This window comes from Chaetodon trifascialis, chromosome 15 (genome assembly GCF_039877785.1).
Source record: "Chaetodon trifascialis isolate fChaTrf1 chromosome 15, fChaTrf1.hap1, whole genome shotgun sequence".
In the NCBI taxonomy this organism is placed as follows: domain Eukaryota; kingdom Metazoa; phylum Chordata; class Actinopteri; order Chaetodontiformes; family Chaetodontidae; genus Chaetodon; species Chaetodon trifascialis.
In genome coordinates this window covers 7,153,119-7,172,266 of record NC_092070.1, presented here as the reverse complement: position 1 = coordinate 7,172,266, position 19,148 = coordinate 7,153,119, and the positions used below count along the sequence as shown (strand labels likewise).

Below are 19,148 nucleotides of genomic sequence, written 5' to 3'. Positions count from 1 at the left end.
TAGAACATGTGCAATAAGCCCACAAATGATGATCATTATAATGCCCTCTGGGTGTTATACAGAACCAGTACATCCAGTCTCTGAAGCCTGTTAAAGGGGCACTCCTGAGATTCAGTATTGCACCTCCCTAAAGTCTGGGGACTTACAAGAGACAGCTTAAATAAAGAATGATCAAAACTGAAACAGGAGCCTGAGATATTTCCTTTATTTCTGTTGTCTAATGCAGGTCAAGCCCCCAAAACACTGGGTCCTACAGTTCCCATAATGCAACTCGACAGTGTCTGTCATTAGACCCTCTCTGCCCAGTAATCACCCATGTCTTTCAAACTCCATACTTCTAGTTTGCAACATAGACTCTCCAGGCCCAAGGCAAAATAACCCTGATGACATCATAAGGGGAAGTTTTTGCAGACTTTAGAAAGCTCCCTCCACATCCAATTAAGACTTTATACAACTACTGTTACAGACTGAGTAGTCCTCTCTGTGACGATTGAGCTGAACCTGGTTGTGAATTCTGAAAGTTACAACGAACATTACTTTTTTTCTTAGGATAATTGAGTGCATGGTACAAAAATGATAAAAAGTTCATTAGTGGAGACAAACTTGTTGTGACAAATTGGACTCTCCTTTTTTGTTGCAAGCTTATTTTCTAAATTTATTCAGAACCCAATTCAATCGGAAATTTGTTGTGGGAACTCAGGGAGGCACATCGTCATTACAATGTTGTGCATCAGATCGTTGACCAGCACAATGAAATTCAACATCCCATTAAAATAAACAGTGAGACTGTAGTGAAAGGACTGATACTGTTTGCGTAACTTGGTTGGTAGAGATTAAAAGAGAAAAAGGATGGAGAGAATGACAGAAGCCATCTTTTACTTTATTTCTGTGCTGAATAGAACTAGTTTTTAAAGATATCAAAAAAAGGTAAATTTGACACAGATAAAAAGCAGAGTTAGAAGAGCCAGAAAGCTTTTACGATGGAACTATCTTCAGGATTTTACTTATGTTGATTAATCTTGTGCAGCTCTAGCATGGCAGACCGTAGATATTCTATCTGTAGTGTTGAAGACATCAGGATGGCCAGGATCAGTTCTTTTCCTTTGACGGCTTCCCGTTGACCATGCCGGACTCCCAGCGCTGCCAGAGAGGAGGCTTCTGACCTCCTGCTCTCTGAACCTTTGCCTCCTGCTGTGAGATCAGAGAAGAGAGCAGGATTTGGAGTGGGAGTTCAGCTCCATTCTCTTGAATGCAAGGTCAATTTCAAAAGCGCTTGTGCTCACCCAAGCATTTGTAAAACAAATAGCATTTGCAAATACTTCAAATCCAGTGTCTTTTTTCAGCCATTTTAGATTCCAGCCAATACCCCATGATCCAGAAGCATATTTGAAATTCAGCCCAACCTGACTTTTTTCCCTGACAATTTGCCTACTAATCAGTGCTTTCTTAACAATGCTAATCCTCTAGAGTTCCCTGAATTATTGACAATAGAACATGTCACAGTATGTTCTTGCCAGCATTGTGCACATTTTGCATGCACAGATTTTACACAATGACGGAGAAAACTAGAAAGAAGCTCTTTTCAGTCATTAGACCTGATGCATCACCTGTGTCTGCTCCGATTTTGTCTGGTCTTTCTTGGAGGGCGGTGGCCAAACCCGTTCCAGTTTCCCCCTGGACTGGCGCCTGTCGTCTGAAAGACAGGAAGTAGAAAGTGTTCAATTTAGGCATCTGATAAACCATCAAGGTTTTCACAAATTTAACTAGACTGGACCTCTTTTGTTTGTCTGCTCTGATGTAAGCACCAGACATTAGCACCAGACATCTGGTTAATTAGCTCACTATCCACAGGAGGCTAGTAACCGGAGTGATACTTCCAAGGCCAGCGGCATTTCATTATCTTGCGGAGTTTCAGATTATGTTTAAAAAAAAAAAAAAGCTCTTGATACGAATAATGAAATAGACTTCCTGCACTGTGTGGAAGCTGGTCCTGGTAGCTACTTTATCAGAGTGTGGGCTAAGGTTAGCGACTCTGTTCGACAGTTATATCCAAAATAATGTCCAGTGTTAACATTAATTCAAACAATTAAGTTAACTTTATAAGAGCTTTTGACTTTTGACTTGATCGGGACACTGTTTGCCTGTATCTGGTTTCACTTGGTAATGAATTGCTATAAATACGTAACACAACAAAAGCAGCTAATTTTGGCTACTTAATAGGTGTGGCTACAAGGTTAGCACTCGGGCTAATCAACTTGGAATAATGAATGAATGTACCCCAGTCGGAATAGTGGGTGCTTTTCCTCTTCTTCCCATTCTTTCAACATTGTGTAATTGTAGCAATACGTGATTACATGTTTCCCTATCATACGTGTATTAGTAAGGCTAATTAGCCGTACACTGCAGTACAGGAACAATGCTGACTTTTTGCCTGGACATGCAGATTTATGTGCAGTCTCAGCATGATACAATCTATGTAGTCATTTTCTCAGTTTCACATTTTAAAGCAATATCAGTTTCATAGTCAGCCAGAGACTGTTGAGTCTTTAAGATAACATTAGCTCAGTTAGCTAATTAGCTACAGCTGATAATAAAAATGAGACACCTGTTTTGTCCCTGCTGTCTGACATCAAGGACCGACAATTTTGAAAATGACTGCATGTCATCTGTGAATATATCACGGTGTAGGCCTGTTTGGGTTGTGCATTCTCATACAGTATTGTGTCATGGCTGGTTAGGACAAGACGCTACATCTTATTTGACCTTAAGAATGAGTCATTTCCTCAAGTTTAGCCAAGCCCCAGACATATTATATTCTGTCACATGTAACTTCATCATCTTCACCTTGAGTCAACCCACACATCATTATCCAGCCGCTGTGGCTGAAAATACTAACACGGCACTACATAATGACACTCTCCCTGGCTGGCTGCACAGTTTTGTTGGGCCTCCAAGCTCCTAACAACAGACGTACAAAAATGCACACAAACTGCACATACTTTCAACAAGACATATCAACTGTCTGAAGTCATCTGTATTTACACAACACTACACTGGAACCAGAACTGCCTGTGGCTGAAGCTGGAGTGCAGAGAGTAGCCTTCATGTTGTCACTCAGCCCGCTGGCATCTGCTGACTCAGATCAGGCTGCTGCTAGAGTGATGTGCCCTTAACCATCTGTGACAGAGTTGACACTAAGTTGTCGATAAGGTTCCTTAGATAACACTATGTGATGCTAATGCAGAGAGACATTCATGAAAGTGCTCAGGCTGAGTGTCAGAAGGCTGGGATATGCAGTGAATAAAGATCTAAATGACTCGTATTAGACATATGATGCAGCTTAGCAACCTGATGGAAATAATCCAAAAATATTATGGTTTGTTATCAGTGATCAGTAATGTTCATCCAAATGATCAAATTAGGTTTCATATTCTGAATTTGGAAATTGTTTAATTAATCTAACACAATGAGCCATATTTTACATATATCTTTATCCTCTAAATAAATGTAGTGGAATCAGAATCAAGAATAATATGTGCTTCCAAAGTGTAGCAGAGTAGAAATTTAAAGTAGCATGAAATTGAAATATTTAAATAAAAGGACAAGAACCTCAGAATTGTACTCAAGTACAGTACTTGAGTATTGTAGGAATCACAGAGACCATGCAGACTAACCTGTTGCGAGTGTTGGTTTGAATCCTGACTTTTCCTCATCTTCGCTGTTCTGCCTGTTCTCTCCGTACAGTGTGCATCTCTGTCTGCGCAGCTCCTCCTCTCTTTCTTTGGCCTCCCGGATGTCCTTCTCTACTTCTGGCTGCAGAGCCAGGGCTGGTCGCAACTTGTAGAAGGGGTTTTGTTTGAGGATGGGAGATGGTTGTGTCATGTTTCCCTCCCTAGTTTTGTTCCCAGTCTCCACAACTGACGTGTCAGTGTTTATGGAGTCCATGCTTCTGTACAGGCGGACGTGTTTGTCTTGTTTTGGGTAAGGGAATAGACGACTTTTGTCTCGAGAACCACCAATTGGGCTCTTTGATCGGAAGTCTTCGGGACTTTTCTCCCTCTCGGAGGATGATTTGTACAGTCTGAGGGAATGTGCTCTGGAAATGGGGCGACTTTTGAGTGAAAACATCTCTAAGCTATGTGTGCGCTCTAGCACAGATGGGTAAACGTGACTTTTCACCAGTGAGGTAGGGGATTTCTGGTGCCTTGTTGGACTTTCCATATTATCCTGCTGGAAAGCCTCAAACAGCAGTTTTGTCTCCTTTAATTGGCGGATTTCCCCTTTGTTGTACCCCCCTGGGATCTTCCCCTGGTTGACCAGCACCAGTTCTCTCTGAATCTCCTGACTTATTTCCTTTTGCATCTTCTCCTCTGAGAACTGCCAGTCGCTGCGCTGGCAAGGCTGTTCAACTGTGGTGGTAAGTAGCTCAAATGAGATATTGGTCTTAAAAGGGATCTCCAGTACATCTGGATTATCCACAAGGTTGAAGAGACCACTGGCTCTCTGCAGGTTCTGCTTGTCTTGGGCTACCTCATGAATCTGCCTCTCAATGGAGGTCTCAGCTGCTGACAATCGGTGGCGGGTAGATTGGAAAGGAATTTGTGTGGATGCTTCATGTTGGTGGATTGGAGACACCAAGTTGTCACTTTGATCATCATCAGAGTCACCTGCCTCTGTTCTGGCAATCATGTGATGCTCTGCCTCTACAGGCATGGTTGATGGCATCCTTCTTTTTGTGTCAGCGTCTTTACTCTCATTCTTTTCCTTCTCCATCAGGTTTGTTTCTCCTCCCTTGTCCTCAACAGTGTGAGATCTACTTTCTTCCTTGTCACCTCCACCTGACAGGCCCCCTTCTCTTGTTTCCAAGTCAACTACTCCAATCCCAAGCATACCTCTTGTCTCGCCTCTTGTCTCTTGGACAACCTGCTGGGAGGTGTGAGTGCTCTCTGATACACATACATCCTGTCGTAGTTGTACCTGTTGCAGACGTTGAAGCAGTTGCTCTCCTTGTTGTATATCAGTAGCTATTCTCCTGCTTCCATCTCCCTGGTCTCCCTTTGTCACCGTCTCTTCAGAATCTTCAGACATGGGGAGTTGGGGCACTTGTGGTTTGCTAGTGCCACTCTCTCTCCTCACCCAGTCATACTTTGAGAGGTTGTAGTCCAAAGATCTGGTGTCAACTGCTTGATCATCATTGGACATCTCTGTTGGGATTTTTGGAACCTGTGGCTGATTGGTTGCTGACTCCATCTTGTTTTGGTTGCATTTCCAGAGATCTGGTGGCCCACAGGACTCAAAGCCATCATCATTCACACTTGATGGTGTTGGGGTATTTATCTCCACACGGTCACAGTTGACGTCTTCTGCCATTGGATTTGAATCTGTCTCAGCAAGACCACAGATATCTCTGGATGTTGTTTCGACTCCTTCTTTGACAAATTGTTTCTCATTTTCAGAGCTTTCTTCAATGCCTGAAGGTACCTGTTTTGGATATTTGTCTGTCTCTGCTTCAATGTCCCTCCAGTTTTCCTGTCCTCCAATCAAAATGACCTCAGGTTCCGCTCTACTTGTGCCCTCCATGGATATTTGGTCTTTTGGTAGAGTGGAATCCTTGTCTTTGGGCAGAGATGCGGTGTCCATAGACTCCTTAGAAGTCTGTGCTGTGGTTGCTTTCACTTCATCCACCTTGTTGTGTGCTGCCATTAACTGCTTCTCACCATGATGCCAGTCTAAGCCATCGGGATTAGCTTTAGCCTTTGTGGCGTCAGCTGCCCCATGTGTAAGGGTCACACTGGGATTATTCACCATTGCATGCCTGCTACCCTCTGCTGGCAGCAAAGGAGCCATGTAGGATGGAGGCCGTGGGATGAAGACATCATCTGCACCCTCATCATCCATCACACTGTAGTATCTAGTCATAGGTGCGGGGGTAACCTTAGTTTCATCTTGGGGCTCCTCATTACAGGTTACCGATGGGCTGTCGGTGTGGTCTGTCACAGGGTTCTTCCACAGACCACCATCATCCTGGGAGGCCACACCTTGAGGGCTCAGTGTGGGATGCCTCCTCTCCATGGTTACTAGCCGTTGAAGCACTTAAGGGTGTTTCTCATCTATTCCCCTTTAAGAGACCCATGAAAAAGCGTTACTGAGGTTTGACAATAAAACCCTTTATATCATTGCTTATATCCTTTGCTTTTACAACAGAACTAGCTTTTTTAGAGAAAGATAAGCATCCAGTCTGTCTTTCTTTTTTTTTTTTAAACAGAGTCTTTAGCTAGACTTGTGCTGGGCTATAAGCAAAATATTTTCATCATATATTTGTGCTGTGAATGGTGCAGCCCACAGGCCATAGCCGAAACCTGCTCAGGGCCCCTGTGGCAAAAATGAGTTGATGGGCTCCCATTAACCACCCTGTTCATCTCACGCTATGCATTGTGCATTGTTTCTGTGTAATACTCCCAGCTTTGCTGTGTGGTAATTGATTACACAAATTATTTTAGGAATGTACAACATATAACATGACCACAAGCAGTGTAAGAGAGCAATGTTTTTGTTTGTTGTGTGAGTGAACTTTTAAGAGAAATGGCTTGTTTGCAAATGTTTTCGGCGGAGCAATGCATTCAACATAGGCTTCAAGGATACACACAGTGTGTTTTTGTGAGTTCACACCAGACATTAACACACACCAATCGACACACAGTAAGCTGCAGCTCCAGGGCAGTTGGCTTTGTCCTGTTGTATTCCAGCCAGTCCAGCCTTGCTACAATGACTTCATAAGGATATGAAGTGTGCAGGTCTTTGTCTTGGTTTTGATGTTTAGTTATCAAGACTTCTGCTGAATTCTACTTGAAATGATCACAACAATAGCCTTTAGGATGTATGTTTAAGAAGCACCAAAATAACTGGGAGCTACGGCACTTTCTTTTTCAGCAGGGAATACATCTTCTCTGTTGTTTTGGTGACTTTTTCTCCCCCACTGTGACCTAGCACAGCCAATTCTGCTGACAAAGGAAAAGAGTAATCGGCTTTGCTGTGTCTGTTTTGGCACGCACTCTATGTACAGTATTTGCCAGCCTGGCTAGCCACAGAGGCTCTCATCATCCCACCAGTTTGCCTGTCGAGAGTTGTGCTTTTTCCATCATTGTCTGCTATAACAGTCCTGAACTCATCAGGCTAATGCCTGTTATCCATGAGCCACAGTGACTTGAACTGTTAGTAGTCTGTGACCAGCCCTATTCCTCTTTAACTGGACATGTATATTTACACTGAAGCATCATAGAAAACATGGCTATGCTATGCAGTGTCACTGAATACTATTTCATGTTCTCCTTATTATAAATACTGTTCAGGCATCATCTTGTTCCCTGAGCTGCAGATTTAAATCAATGAGTCTATATTTACACCTGCATTTAGGGGCTTAATGCCAGCCACTGCATTTCAGGATTACCAACAGCAGCAGCATACTGTATAGAAAGCTCAAGCAACAGGACATATTAATGTGTCTTAATGAGCTTAACCTGTTTATTCCATCCTCCTTTCAAGAGACATTTTCTCCACTGTTGTTATAAAGAAGGTTCTTATAGATTATGTTAAATGCTTTTTAGGAATATTCAAAAGTTTTACTGACATTGCACACGCAGTTTCATGATTCCATTATCCAATACTTAACCACAGATGTGATAACAGCTGTTGTGCTAGTAGTGTACACATACACATTGTTTCATTCTTGCTAATATTTATGGTAAACACAAAGTTTTGATGATAATGAAGTGATCTTTAACTGTAGTGAGACTTTTATCTTGCTAGGACTGCATAATGCTTTACTATTGACACTCAATCCAAAAAAGACTGACAGCAAAGCAAACAAGTGCAAATGCAGACACAAAATGAAGAAATTTTGAAGGAAGGGACCCACCTGACGGTAATCCTGCAGTCATCCTCAGTGCGTGACAGTTCCGACCTCAATGGAAATATGAATGATCCAGCTGATCTACTTAGCACCTGTACCTTCCTGTCCTCTGTGTCATGTGAGCACACACAATCCTCCTCTTTGAGAAGCAGTGCACAGTTCAAATGACCCACAGCAGTGCAGCGATTCAATTGAATATGTCATTGTGTGACACAGAGATGTGGACCATCTGCACACAACAGTGTTAGTTGTGTTTGTGTGAAACTGTGTCTACAGTTCAACTCTAAAGAAATTACACACGATGAACATTCTAATTATATGCTGTTTTATGATCACATCTTCCAGTTAACATCCACAGCCAATCACTTTTATACCAAATTACAGTGATACATATAATAAAACACTTTAGCAGACAGCTGTGCTGTAACAGGCCCATAGCCCTGATTTTAGAAGTGGGCTTTCCCCCATTTTTTAAGAGCTACAAAAATGTTCTTTTTCCACGTGTTCTACAGTAATTTAGCTGCTAAATTATATCAAAATGTTATAGAGTTCAAATATGCAATTTCAAAGCCTTTCCACGCTGCCAAATCATGTTACTTTAATGTATGTTTCAAGTCTAAAATTATAGTGTGACATTTTGGGAAATGTGTTTTGCTCTCTTGCAAAGAGTTTCACATGTCTGTGCAGTAAATATGCTACTGTAATGTCAAAGACATCCAGTCTTTGTGCTAAGCTTTGCTAACCAGCTGCTGGCTGTAGCTTCAACATAACATGAGAGTGGTATCAAATCTCTCATCTAATTATCAGCAAAAACAACAAAAAAAAGGATATTTACCCAAAATGTTGAATTTTGACACTAAACACATCTAAAAAAGCCTTAAGAAACTAAACATGTAAGATTTCTGACATTAAAACCCCCAAATTGTGCCCAGAGCTGTAAAATATGCTTCTTCTGCTCTTTGGCTTTTTCCATTCCTACAGCAAACACTGCACATGAACATTTGGAATATTTTTGGCTGATAAGGCACAGAGCAAGTCTAAGGCACAGACACATTTGAGATGAGACGTATGTGCATGCCTGCAGGAGGGCATGTTGAAATTCTCAGCTTTGTCCACCAGAGGGAAGAAGTGGATTTTAATAGTCCCTCAGAGCTGTTGTTAACCCACAGCTGCTACAGAGGACACACAACAGAACAAATATCTCTGTCTTTGGTGAAGTGAAGTGGTGGATGCTCAGAGCCAAAATCATTGTAAGATAAAACCAGATGGTGGTATATTCGCTCATATTAGTCATTAAGGCAGCAATGCGGCATACAGTGTCTGATGGAACGCTCAAATATTCCAAATGACAGTCATTTTCTTACATGACAGAGCAGCACTGACATGTCTTGCGCTTGGAAGTGCTCCCTCCCTCTGCTGCGCTGGGTAAAGACGAATTATGCAGTCCCTTGTCACCTTCCTCTCCCTGGACTTTAACTCCTGCCTCCACATTTCCTTCCAGGGGAATGTCCTGAAACACTTGGTCTTGGGACTCTTTGCCTGTCTGAGGTGAAGCAGATGCTTCTGGTCCTAAGACAAGTTCCTCTCCGTCCTCTGTGATCATCACTCGTTCCACAGTGAGCATGCCTTCGTCCTCATCTTCGCCGTGACCTTGCTCCGTTGTAGAATCAGTGTATCCCAGGAATAAAAGAGTGACTGGGCCTTCCTCCAAGCTTTGATCCTTCACATTACCGACTTCTCCGGCAATGTCTCTAACCACTGTGATGCCTCTGTCCTCTTTTTTATCCTCCTCCTTTCCCATGCTCACAGCACAGTCCTCTATTCCCAGCTCAGTTTCCAAGTCATGGCTTCTAGAGCTGTCAAACTGCTTATTGTCCTCCTCTGAAATGGAATGATGGGTAGAAAAAGACAAGACTTTTCCCTCTGGGGCCCTGCTGGCATCTGCATCCTCTGTCTTTGTCTCTGCCTTGTTTGGCGTGACTGTGACCTCATCCAGCAGCACTTTCATCCCGACCCCATCGATAACGCTCAAGATCTGGCCGAGCTCTTCAGTCGAGGGTTGACCTCCCACCCCACCCACAGCGTGGATACTCTTCCTGCCATCGTCAAAGACAGCGGTAGTCATCGGAGCACCAGCTGGTGTGGACAAGGGGGCCACTGACCTGATGACAGTGGCACCTGTCCGAGGGTCTCTCTCGACCTGCACTGCCAACGTTCCCAGGACTGTAATATAGGAGACAGAACAGAATTCTAATTAAGATAAAATGCTGGAGGGAAAACAACTGTCAAGGCTAAACTACAGCTAAATATTAAAATTCTCTGCAGTTGAAGTCATTTGCAGTCTAGGACAAGTCCTTATTTTTATCTAATCACACTGAGCTTAAATGTATCACAGGCTGAGGTGTAATTAACAGGTGAGAGGTGCAAAGGTTAACGCCAGGTCAGGATCTCAGCTCTGTGTAACTAATGTGAGCCGGCACAACAGAAAATATAGAGAGACACAATAAGCAGCAGCTTTTAACTCCACACAGCCATCCAGCGGGCATAAAAAATTAACGAACAGAAATAACAAAGTGGGCTAAATATAACATTGTTCTCAGGCTGTTCACCTCAGCGCCGTCGTTAAGTCGTACCCGGAGGGCAGAGCTACATTAAATAAAGAGGTTATCATTTGCAAGAGGAGAATGGGGAGACTAATGCAAATAACTGATGATATTCTGATCATTTGTAGCCTAAATTTCTTTTTATGAAAAAGTTGTTCAACCCCGGTTCCAAAACCGTTGGGATGCTGTGTAAATGTTAATAAAAACTGAATGCAGTCATTTACAAATGAACCAACAACAGTTTACAAAGTGTCCCTGAGCTCATGCTGTAATCTGCTTCATACATCTTCATGTGTTCACAAAGTGGTGAGCCTCGCTCCATCCTCACTTGATTCAGAATAAGCATACTATATGTAAAAAAATCAAGGAAGCTGATGTGGTAAAACTTTAAATATATTGTCTTTGTACCATTTGCTATTGAGTATCAGTCAAAAAGAATTAACATTTAATCACATTCTGTTTTATTTATGTTTTATACAGCGCCCCCACTTTTTTGGAGTCAGGGTTGTATTCTGATATTCTCCAGCCTGAATTCCATTTATTAAGTGGTACGTTTATCATTTTCCAGGGTACGATATTTGGCCTCTGTTCAAAGAGCTGTAGTCAGACAGGACCTTTAAAACCTCTTCAAGTGCCAGTTACACAAGCTAATCTGCACCTCAGGGGACCCAAACCACCACATTTTGAGCCAAAAATACTGAATACATTCCCTCAGTATCCTCAGGCTGGCAATTACACTACCACACTATACGCTCAACATGTTTTTGCAGTTACAGTTACAAAAAAGTCTACATTTGTGTCTCACCTGATCGGCCATCTTGCCCACTTTCATGAAGCATCCTTTGTGCCATTTGTGTGGAGAAGTGATCCTCAGCCTCTTTATTTACTGAAAAAGAAAGGGTAAATGCTGCACTATTAAGTCCAACTAAAATTAAAATGTACCTTTGTTTGGAAATCACTATAAAAATGCTGGGCAGGCCGCATAAGGTCAATAGATGGCAATAATCTGCTGCAGTCAGCAGTGAAGCACTGAAGTTCACTGCCAGGGGAAACGCCTCCACAGAGGCCTAAAGGTAAAAGGACACTGTTTCCACAAATGTTTTTGGAAAAATTGAAACCTTTGCACAACAGCTGGAGCATCATCATCTTAATTTCTAAAATGTGAGAAGTCAAATGTCAGTTTGACTTCAGAGAGCAAAACAAAGCTTTGTGGAGCTTTTAATGTGCATGAATCACAACTTCAACTGAAGATTCTCTGAGTGAAGTTTTGGGGGAAGTGAGTCATTAGTACACTGTTAATTTACTGGAATATGCTGCGTTGAAACGTTCATATGAAGTGATGTGTCGAATGCTGTTCTGTCCTCTCACACTTTTGCTTCCCTTCCAACTTCTCTGATCTCTGTGCACAAAGTGGAGACTGGCTGAAAAGGGATGCCCTAATGGTGTTTTTGTACAGCAGAATGAGTCACGCAGGCAGAACGTAAATAATGTCGTTCCAGTCAAAGCAGAGCTGTTTCTGAGCCGTGGCTCCATTCTGTCACCCTGATTTAAATGACTATTCTTCATGCAAAGGCTTAGTTATGGTAAGTTATCGTCTGTCAAGAGAGATTCTGGGCAGGCATAGTCATGAGAGTGACAAAGAAGAGATGGAAGCTGATGGTAAGCTGATGACGATTACAGCCCGGCTGACTTCTTACCTTGTTCGTCCTTGTCAGCGCCAGCCTGTGGGGAAAGAAAAGAGACAATTCTAAGTGCTCTCCATGGTCAGACACTTAAAACAGACACTGAGTCTGCAACTTTAAACACATGCTTCCCATCCTGTTTCTGGAGCCTCCCCACCCCAACTTGTGCCCTGCCATAAATATTTCACAGCCATTGTCAGAAGTGTTGAACCAAGTCCCATCACGCTGAGAGGCGCTGAGGTTTGTTCAGTCCTGCTGCTGGTTGCCAGTGTTAGACTGAGCTAGATCTGGGCGGTACAGTAAAGCCAGCCATTTGGTGGAGTTTAAAGTTCACATGCTACTGAATGATGCATTTGCTTGATGCTAAAAAAAAGTACAATATATGATAAATAGAAAGAAATCTTTACTTTAGGTCACAGTGGGAAAACTTGTGTATGATATTCATGAAAACAAGCAGATCATTTGTTTCATTCTTCACTAAATTCAGGGTAAAGCTCTGGTTTGATAGCACTGTTCTGTATTTCTTATTCATGATACATAACTCAAAGTACTCACATCTAGTACAGGCTACTAGATTATTTTCTGTTTGTTGTGCTATTTATTTATTCAACGCTCCTCTTCTTGGGATGTGGCAAGAGGCCAAACTGAGCATCATTTGCATCCTCTGACCCCTATTTCATATTCACTAAAAGTTCAGCCATTAAGGAGAATTTTAGCTAAAGGGGGACGTGGTGCTGTGTTTACTTACTGCTTTCACAGCATCTCAGATCAGAAGATATTTTGGGGCTATTTATTCACATCTCGAAATTTCCTAACTTCATTTTGCAAGAAAACCCGGACAGACAAAATCCTCGATTTCACATGATGAAATCCGTCAGACGTTGCTGTTTTGTCTGTCTGTGTGAATTTCTGGAAACATCTGCCTGTCTCACCTGATAGAGAGCTCTGGCTGTGGCTGTGCAGTGGACAGATTCTTTGTTTTCTTGGGAGGCTTGTTCCTCTTTTCTGGCATCAGCTGCCTCCTCCTCGTCGTCCTCGGGCGTCTTTTGACTTTTGGTTTGTTCCTTGACACGCACACAGACACACAGACACACAGACACACAGACACACAGACACACACACACACACACACATAGAATGTGCCAACACAAATAGATGCACATTAGAGCTCATAGCATAAATGATTCAGAGCAGTGGACACCAAGAAAAAAGAAGCCTTGTGAGATGTGTGTGTGCGTGTGTGTTCATGTCCTAGCCTATAATCCATCACATCGTCTGTCACATGGCTGCCTTCTGTTTGATCTCGTCATGGTGAGGCAGAAGTGGATCTGTGATGGAAATACTGTACTCCGTGCTTCATAGCAAACATGGACATGTGAACCTTACATGTTTTTTTTATCTGTGCACCAGCAGAGTGTAACGTAAGTGTTCCAGCATCATGAATGTCTCAAACACTGTAAAATAATGAATGAAACGGTAGAATGTGGCTCACGCTGCTATGTGCTCGTCTTCCTGTGAGGGTGGTTCAAGTGGAGGAAGGACAGGAGCTGGAGCTGTTTCACTGAGCCACTGCTCCCTCAGGTACTTCCTCTGGATGAGAATGAGAGAGAGAAAAAAAATCAATAAAAACTTTAAAGATCAGAAAAGAGAGACAGAGGAACCCCCCCCTCGCTGGCTCCATTGACGGTTCACTAAGCCACACCCCCTGAGTTACTGTTGCTATGCCTGTCAAGCTTCTCTTAGCGCATGGCACATATTCAGTTTATGATAACAGCTCCTCAGTTTAGCCGTCAATTTGGCTGCTTAGCTGACATAGCTGATAGCATTCACTTATGTATAGTTTCACTTGTAAATTTACAAAAGAAAACACTTGTAGGATGAGGACTAACCAGAGTGTTTGGAAAATGTGATGCTATCCTGGGTAGCGTTGGCTGCAGAACAGAGCTGCTAATGCTAGACTGAACTCGGTTAGCATTCACGACACAGTGGATGTGCTCATGAGGAATGTTTTTTTAAACCCTAACTTTTTACCTCACCAACTAGTAGTCAGTTCATAATATGCTAACTTTTAGCCTTGGAAGTAACAAGATGTTACTAATATAGGTAGCGCGCAATTTAGCCAGACATGCTAACCACTGGAGCAGAAAATGACACCATCCATTCCTACATTGTGTTGTTGACGTTCTGGACACAGAGTATCGCTCCTACAGCCCTATGTACTCTGCTTTAGCATGTTAGCTTGACAGGTCGACTGTGCCTTGTTACAGTCGCTACGTTATGATGTGATTCATCAGACAGCTGCTTTAGCGTCAATTTTGTTACACCATATTTCACTGTAGGAAACAGAGACATAACTAAAACACACTGTGCACCAAGCCTTGTGCCTGTGTTGACACACAGAACAGATGCAGTCGTTCAGGGGATCAAGACATGCAGCCGGCCACCTGGCACAGGTCTTCTGCTATTTTGACTCCTCTAACAGACCTAACAAGGCCTGTGGTGCTGCCATTTCGGATCTTGTGGGCTGCTGTTGCCTGAGAGGGACAGCGAAAAGGTGTCACAGCTCTTCACCACAGCCCCGAGCCCACACTTCCTGCTCCTGGAGTCGGAGAGTGACAGAAATACAATCTGTCACTCTTGCCTGGCGATGGTGTGAGCGGGAGTAACAACCTGAAACCTGGCAATGCCCTTTCTCAATCACATGAAGCCCCAAACTGATCCAACTCTCCACACAGATCTGGGTCTTGCATCCTTGCATGGGCCCCGCTCTCGGTGGGTGGGACCAGGAAAAAACCAAATAGACAGTATTTACCGTGGAGATGCTGAAAATACCACCTTCTCCTTTGGGCTCAGACTGACACTGTACCTTAAATCAACCATGCAGCTCACAGCCTTTGAATCCCCAGAAGACTTATTTTGTGGATGTTCTGTGTTTGTATTCCCTAAATTCTCACATTATTTGCACATTGAAATCTTATGAGGAGAAAGTCAAATTTAACCGCCGCAAAGATGGAGGAGGCCTTGTTGTATCTCCGGGCTAAACTCATTCAACTGCAGTGGGGATGATCTGTCCCTGCCGCTAGCAATGTACTTGCCTCAAGGAAATGGGATTGGAGAAAGCACAGTTTGTGTGGGAGGCCGCGGCGGCGTGCATGATGCAGCACTGGGCTACACAGATAATGCAGGTTGTTATGAGTTGTTTACTTTCAAAAGAGCATGTCTTTCAGGGAACAGTGAAGTAGTTGATGTGATATGGCTCAGTGCAAAGAATCCCCAGCCCATACAAAAATAATGTGCCGTCTCTCTTTTCCTGACATCACCACTTCCCCTCTTGCAGTTCGTCTCCCTTCAGATCACTTTATTATTTCCAACGCTGGAAAAGACGAAGTTTTACTTGCTTATGTGTTGCTGGGAGTAAATCAGAGTCATAATAAAGTCCAAGTGACCCCACCCAGAACACTTGAGCTAGGCGTTGGCGGCCGAACAGCTCAGCTTGGCAACAGTCAGAAGACATGACATGATATGAGGGTGGGACACACCAGAGGTCAGCTTTTAACATGAGGCAGCCGGAAAGGAGGGAAAACAATGAAAAACAAATTGGTAGATCCCAGCCGGCAGCTTTCATAGCTTTTCCCCAAAAAAAGAGCCATCTAAGGGAATATTTTATTGTTGCTTTGTGGACAAGAGTTTGATGAGAGGACTGATACAACTCATGTCTGAACAATTAATACAGAGCTAACCTTCACAGCTGGTTACCTTTGCTTCGCACAAAGACTAGAAACAGCTAACCTGGCTCTGATTACAAAATCCAGCCACTCACTCTTCTAACTACTCACTAACTTCTGCATCATGTTTTCTGAAGCTCTACAAAAACCGAAGTGTAAAAACCACATGTCGGGTTTTAATTTGTGTCTTTATGTTAAACTAAGCCAGCTTCATATTGGTTTCAGTATCGGTCTTCTCCTGTCACTCTTGTCCCTGAATTTCCCAAAATTTAAACCAAAATGTGTCATTTTCACACTTTGACACAGTTTAACAAGCTGTAATATGTTAATTGGTGAGCTTTAAAGGTGGTGGAAGGCAGATTTTGTTACCAGAGACAGACAAGGTGTTGCCCCCTTTCTTCCAGTCTTTATGCTGAGCTAAGCTAAATGACTGCTCACAGTAGTTTCACATGTATTCCACACAGACATGAATGATCTAACCAATCAACCAATATAAATATCAAACTTCAACTTCCTCAATCCATTCATTCAACAGCTTCCTTTAAGTCACCTTTTCCTGGGCCGTCTTCAGCCACTCCTCCTCCGCCTCCCTCCTCTGCTTCTTCTCTTCTTCCTGCTGTCGACGCCTCTCCTGGCGACAGTAGAAAAAGTGAAATCTTTGAAGCGGGAATGCTAGAAAAAAGAAAACGCAAACTCTCTTGGCGTGGATTGCTCTCTCCTGTCTGGGTTGCTGAGGTGTGTCACCACCACTGCTGATAAAGAAGCAGTTAAAGCACAGATGGAACTCTGTCTGTGAAAGAAAATCTCATAGCACAGCTGATTCAGCAGGATGGTGGAATTCAGTTTTACAGCGTCTACTTCAGGATATGAACACTGAATCTCAACACAATTTAATTTCAAATGTGAGGATTTACATTGCTTTTAAGTCATTTCTGTTGTCAAATGCACACATAAAAGACACTTTATTCAGTTTTCTAGGAATGTTATCACTACTTACCCCTCACATACAGAGTCTTCCTGTAAGTTATCTCTTAACAGCAACAAAAACAACCCCTTGAATTATTCCCAAAAAAGCAGGTTAATGTGACTCAAACAACTCCTGTATTTCTTCCTCTAACAACAGACACAACTTGATCCAAGAACTCTGTACTTGTGGTGGTGGGTTACACCCGCTTTTTAAGATAATTCCCTGGTAACACCCCTTTGCAGTCATGGTCCCTGAAGACAAGGACTGGTTCTGTATGAAAGCAGAGTACTGAGAACGACCGAGAGAGAGAGAGAGAGGGAGGGAGAGGGAGAGGGGATATTTTTAGGAGACATGACCGACACATTACAGAAGGAGATACAGCTGGCAGAGTGCAGGGATGCCGAGAGAAATAGTTCAGTGACACAGCACATTGTATGCATGCTGACGCTGTTTCTGTGCTGTTAATGTAATGCTGAGGTCCACTCCAGGCCTTCACTGCGTCCGCTGAAGTGGGTCACTCGTGTTTGGGCAGATTTTACATTGGAGAGAGGTCAGGCAGGCTGCACTCAGGCCCTCCAACCTTTGGTTTCACAGATCAGTGCTTATTGGACAGAAAGTTGACTGGGGAATGTTCTGTGCGTGCTCACTTCAGGCGGCGCAGATCAAGTGAGACCGTTCCACTGAAGTGACGTGAGACGATGTTGGTGCAGAACGATTATTTTGACATGAGGCGAAAGTTCAAGTTGGTTGAAAGCAGACTGAAGTGGACAGTGAAAGGGCAAAAGCAAAGACAGAAAGAAAGGCTTTCTCACAGCGATGGCTTGCAGCCTTTGTTGGTACTCGTCTGCTTCATCCATGCCGGGCCTGAAAACAAATGAAATACAAATAATTACATTTGCTCAGTAGAGATTTTTAAGAAAACAGACATTTTTTTGGCTGTGTCTATGATGGCTGCAGCTAAAAGTAGCATTAATGATACAGCATGTATTACACTATTACCCACTAACAGCTGCATTTTTAGGAGAGAAAAAAAAAAGAACTCCAACTCAATTAATCAGCATTTCAAATGTTTTTTTTAGTAGTCCAATACTTTTATGACCAAAAACTAAAGACATTCATTTAGTTCTAACATGATAAACTGAGATGGAGAACAGAGTAAACATCAAACCTGCTAAACAACAGCATTGTTCCTTCTAACTGACGATGCAAAGACTTAAAATGGGTGTGTGTTCATTCTTCTTTGCATATTGTGTACTGGACTACACATTATAAACTACACTGAGATGAGAGGAAAAGACTGTTGGCTACAGCTGGCTTAGTGATGAGCCCTGACAGAGCTCCCTGAAAAAGAAGGGGCACACACTTCGCCAGCATTCAGTATCTCACCGTCCCTCCATATTCGTATTCATTCATGAGGCAAATTCAAAGGATTATTGATCGATGGAGGAACACTCACTCACTGAAACACAAGGGAGGAGGAGTGATAAAGAGGCGGTACTGTACTACACACAGCAGATATCGATCAGCTCACACCTGGACTCACAGATTAAATATCTAAGCCCTTGCCCAGAGCAGGCTCACACAGTCTCAGCTTTGACAGGCAGAGTGGGAGGGAGCGTGGCCTGCGGTGTGAAGCTGTGGACAGATATGGCTCACATTCCTCACACATTTAACTTTGCACTTTGAACTCATCTGAATGCGTTCCAGGCCATGAAGTGTAATTTAGCTCCACCTGTTGAAACCATGTTGTGATACCTGCGGCCCTGACTTTGTTTAGTTATTTAATGGATTTACCAAAATGATTGAGGTACAGCACCAACAGCCATGACAGTTTATCCATTTTAGAGACATCTTGGTGCTGCAGGACGTCTTCAAGAGAAGCAAAAGTAAAAGGAAGGGGAGAAAATCCTTTTGAAAGTTAGTTATGTAAGCATTAAAACAGATGATCAAATTAAATGTTTCTCACACTTCAACCAACCCACTTTTTCACCATGATGCTATCTATTCAATTTGAGTTTCTCTATAGGCATTAGCACAGAAGCTTCATATAAAAGTAATGCTCTTTACTTCCTAATCCCATGACAGACTTTCTGCATGCGCGTCACATCAAAGCGTCTCACTGCAAAGGACCGTCTCTTTGAAGTCAGCATCCTCATGAGCCATTTGAGATGTATAATAATTTACCGTTAATAACTGTTTGTTAGTTCACCAGAGATAAGGGCATATCTGCTTCAGGCTCCCGCGTGCTGCCTGATGAGTCGA

General features: G+C 42.9%; 2 protein-coding genes across 4 annotated transcripts; both read right to left on the bottom strand.

Moving 5' to 3' along the window:
• Positions 1 to 292: 292 nt before the first annotated feature.
• On the bottom strand, positions 293 to 8,017 carry LOC139344079 (trichohyalin-like). 3 transcript variants are annotated; one of them, XM_070982007.1, is made up of 4 exons: positions 7,916 to 8,017; positions 3,675 to 6,118; positions 1,608 to 1,693; positions 293 to 1,191 (listed from the first exon to the last, which is right to left on the bottom strand). In XM_070982007.1, exons 2-4 carry the CDS (start codon positions 6,070 to 6,072, stop codon positions 1,090 to 1,092), a joined length of 2,586 nt encoding a protein of 861 aa, XP_070838108.1. In that variant the 5' UTR covers positions 6,073 to 6,118; positions 7,916 to 8,017; the 3' UTR covers positions 293 to 1,089. The 3 variants fall into 3 exon arrangements, with proteins under 3 accessions (XP_070838108.1, XP_070838110.1, XP_070838109.1); XM_070982009.1 differs by having other exon boundaries at positions 293 to 1,188; XM_070982008.1 differs by lacking the exon at positions 7,916 to 8,017 and having other exon boundaries at positions 3,675 to 6,452.
• A 196-nt stretch (positions 8,018 to 8,213) lies between these two features.
• Positions 8,214 to 17,743, bottom strand: LOC139343161 (paralemmin-1-like). Its single transcript, XM_070980647.1, has 7 exons — positions 17,699 to 17,743; positions 16,470 to 16,550; positions 13,687 to 13,784; positions 13,127 to 13,244; positions 12,210 to 12,234; positions 11,318 to 11,398; positions 8,214 to 10,132 (listed from the first exon to the last, which is right to left on the bottom strand). Exons 1-7 carry the CDS (start codon positions 17,741 to 17,743, stop codon positions 9,270 to 9,272), a joined length of 1,311 nt encoding a protein of 436 aa, XP_070836748.1. The 3' UTR covers positions 8,214 to 9,269.
• Between the last annotated feature and the right edge of the window lie 1,405 nt (positions 17,744 to 19,148).

Bases quoted from the DNA above. Each gene is read 5' to 3' on its own strand.
- LOC139344079 (XM_070982007.1), bottom strand. From the start codon at position 6,072: ATGGAGAGGAGGCATCCCACACTGAGCCCTCAAGGTGTGGCCTCCCAG. The intron at 1,694-3,674 runs GTTAGTCTGCAT...CCTGTCTTTCAG, and splicing joins CAAACCAACACTCGCAACAG to ACGACAGGCGCCAGTCCAGG. The intron at 1,192-1,607 runs GTGATGCATCAG...CTGATCTCACAG, and splicing joins CAAAATCGGAGCAGACACAG to CAGGAGGCAAAGGTTCAGAG.
- LOC139343161 (XM_070980647.1), bottom strand. From the start codon at position 17,743: ATGGATGAAGCAGACGAGTACCAACAAAGGCTGCAAGCCATCGCT. The intron at 11,399-12,209 runs GTAAGAAGTCAG...TTTCTTTTTCAG, and splicing joins CGCTGACAAGGACGAACAAG to TAAATAAAGAGGCTGAGGAT. The intron at 10,133-11,317 runs GTGAGACACAAA...CCTATATTACAG, and splicing joins TGGGCAAGATGGCCGATCAG to TCCTGGGAACGTTGGCAGTG.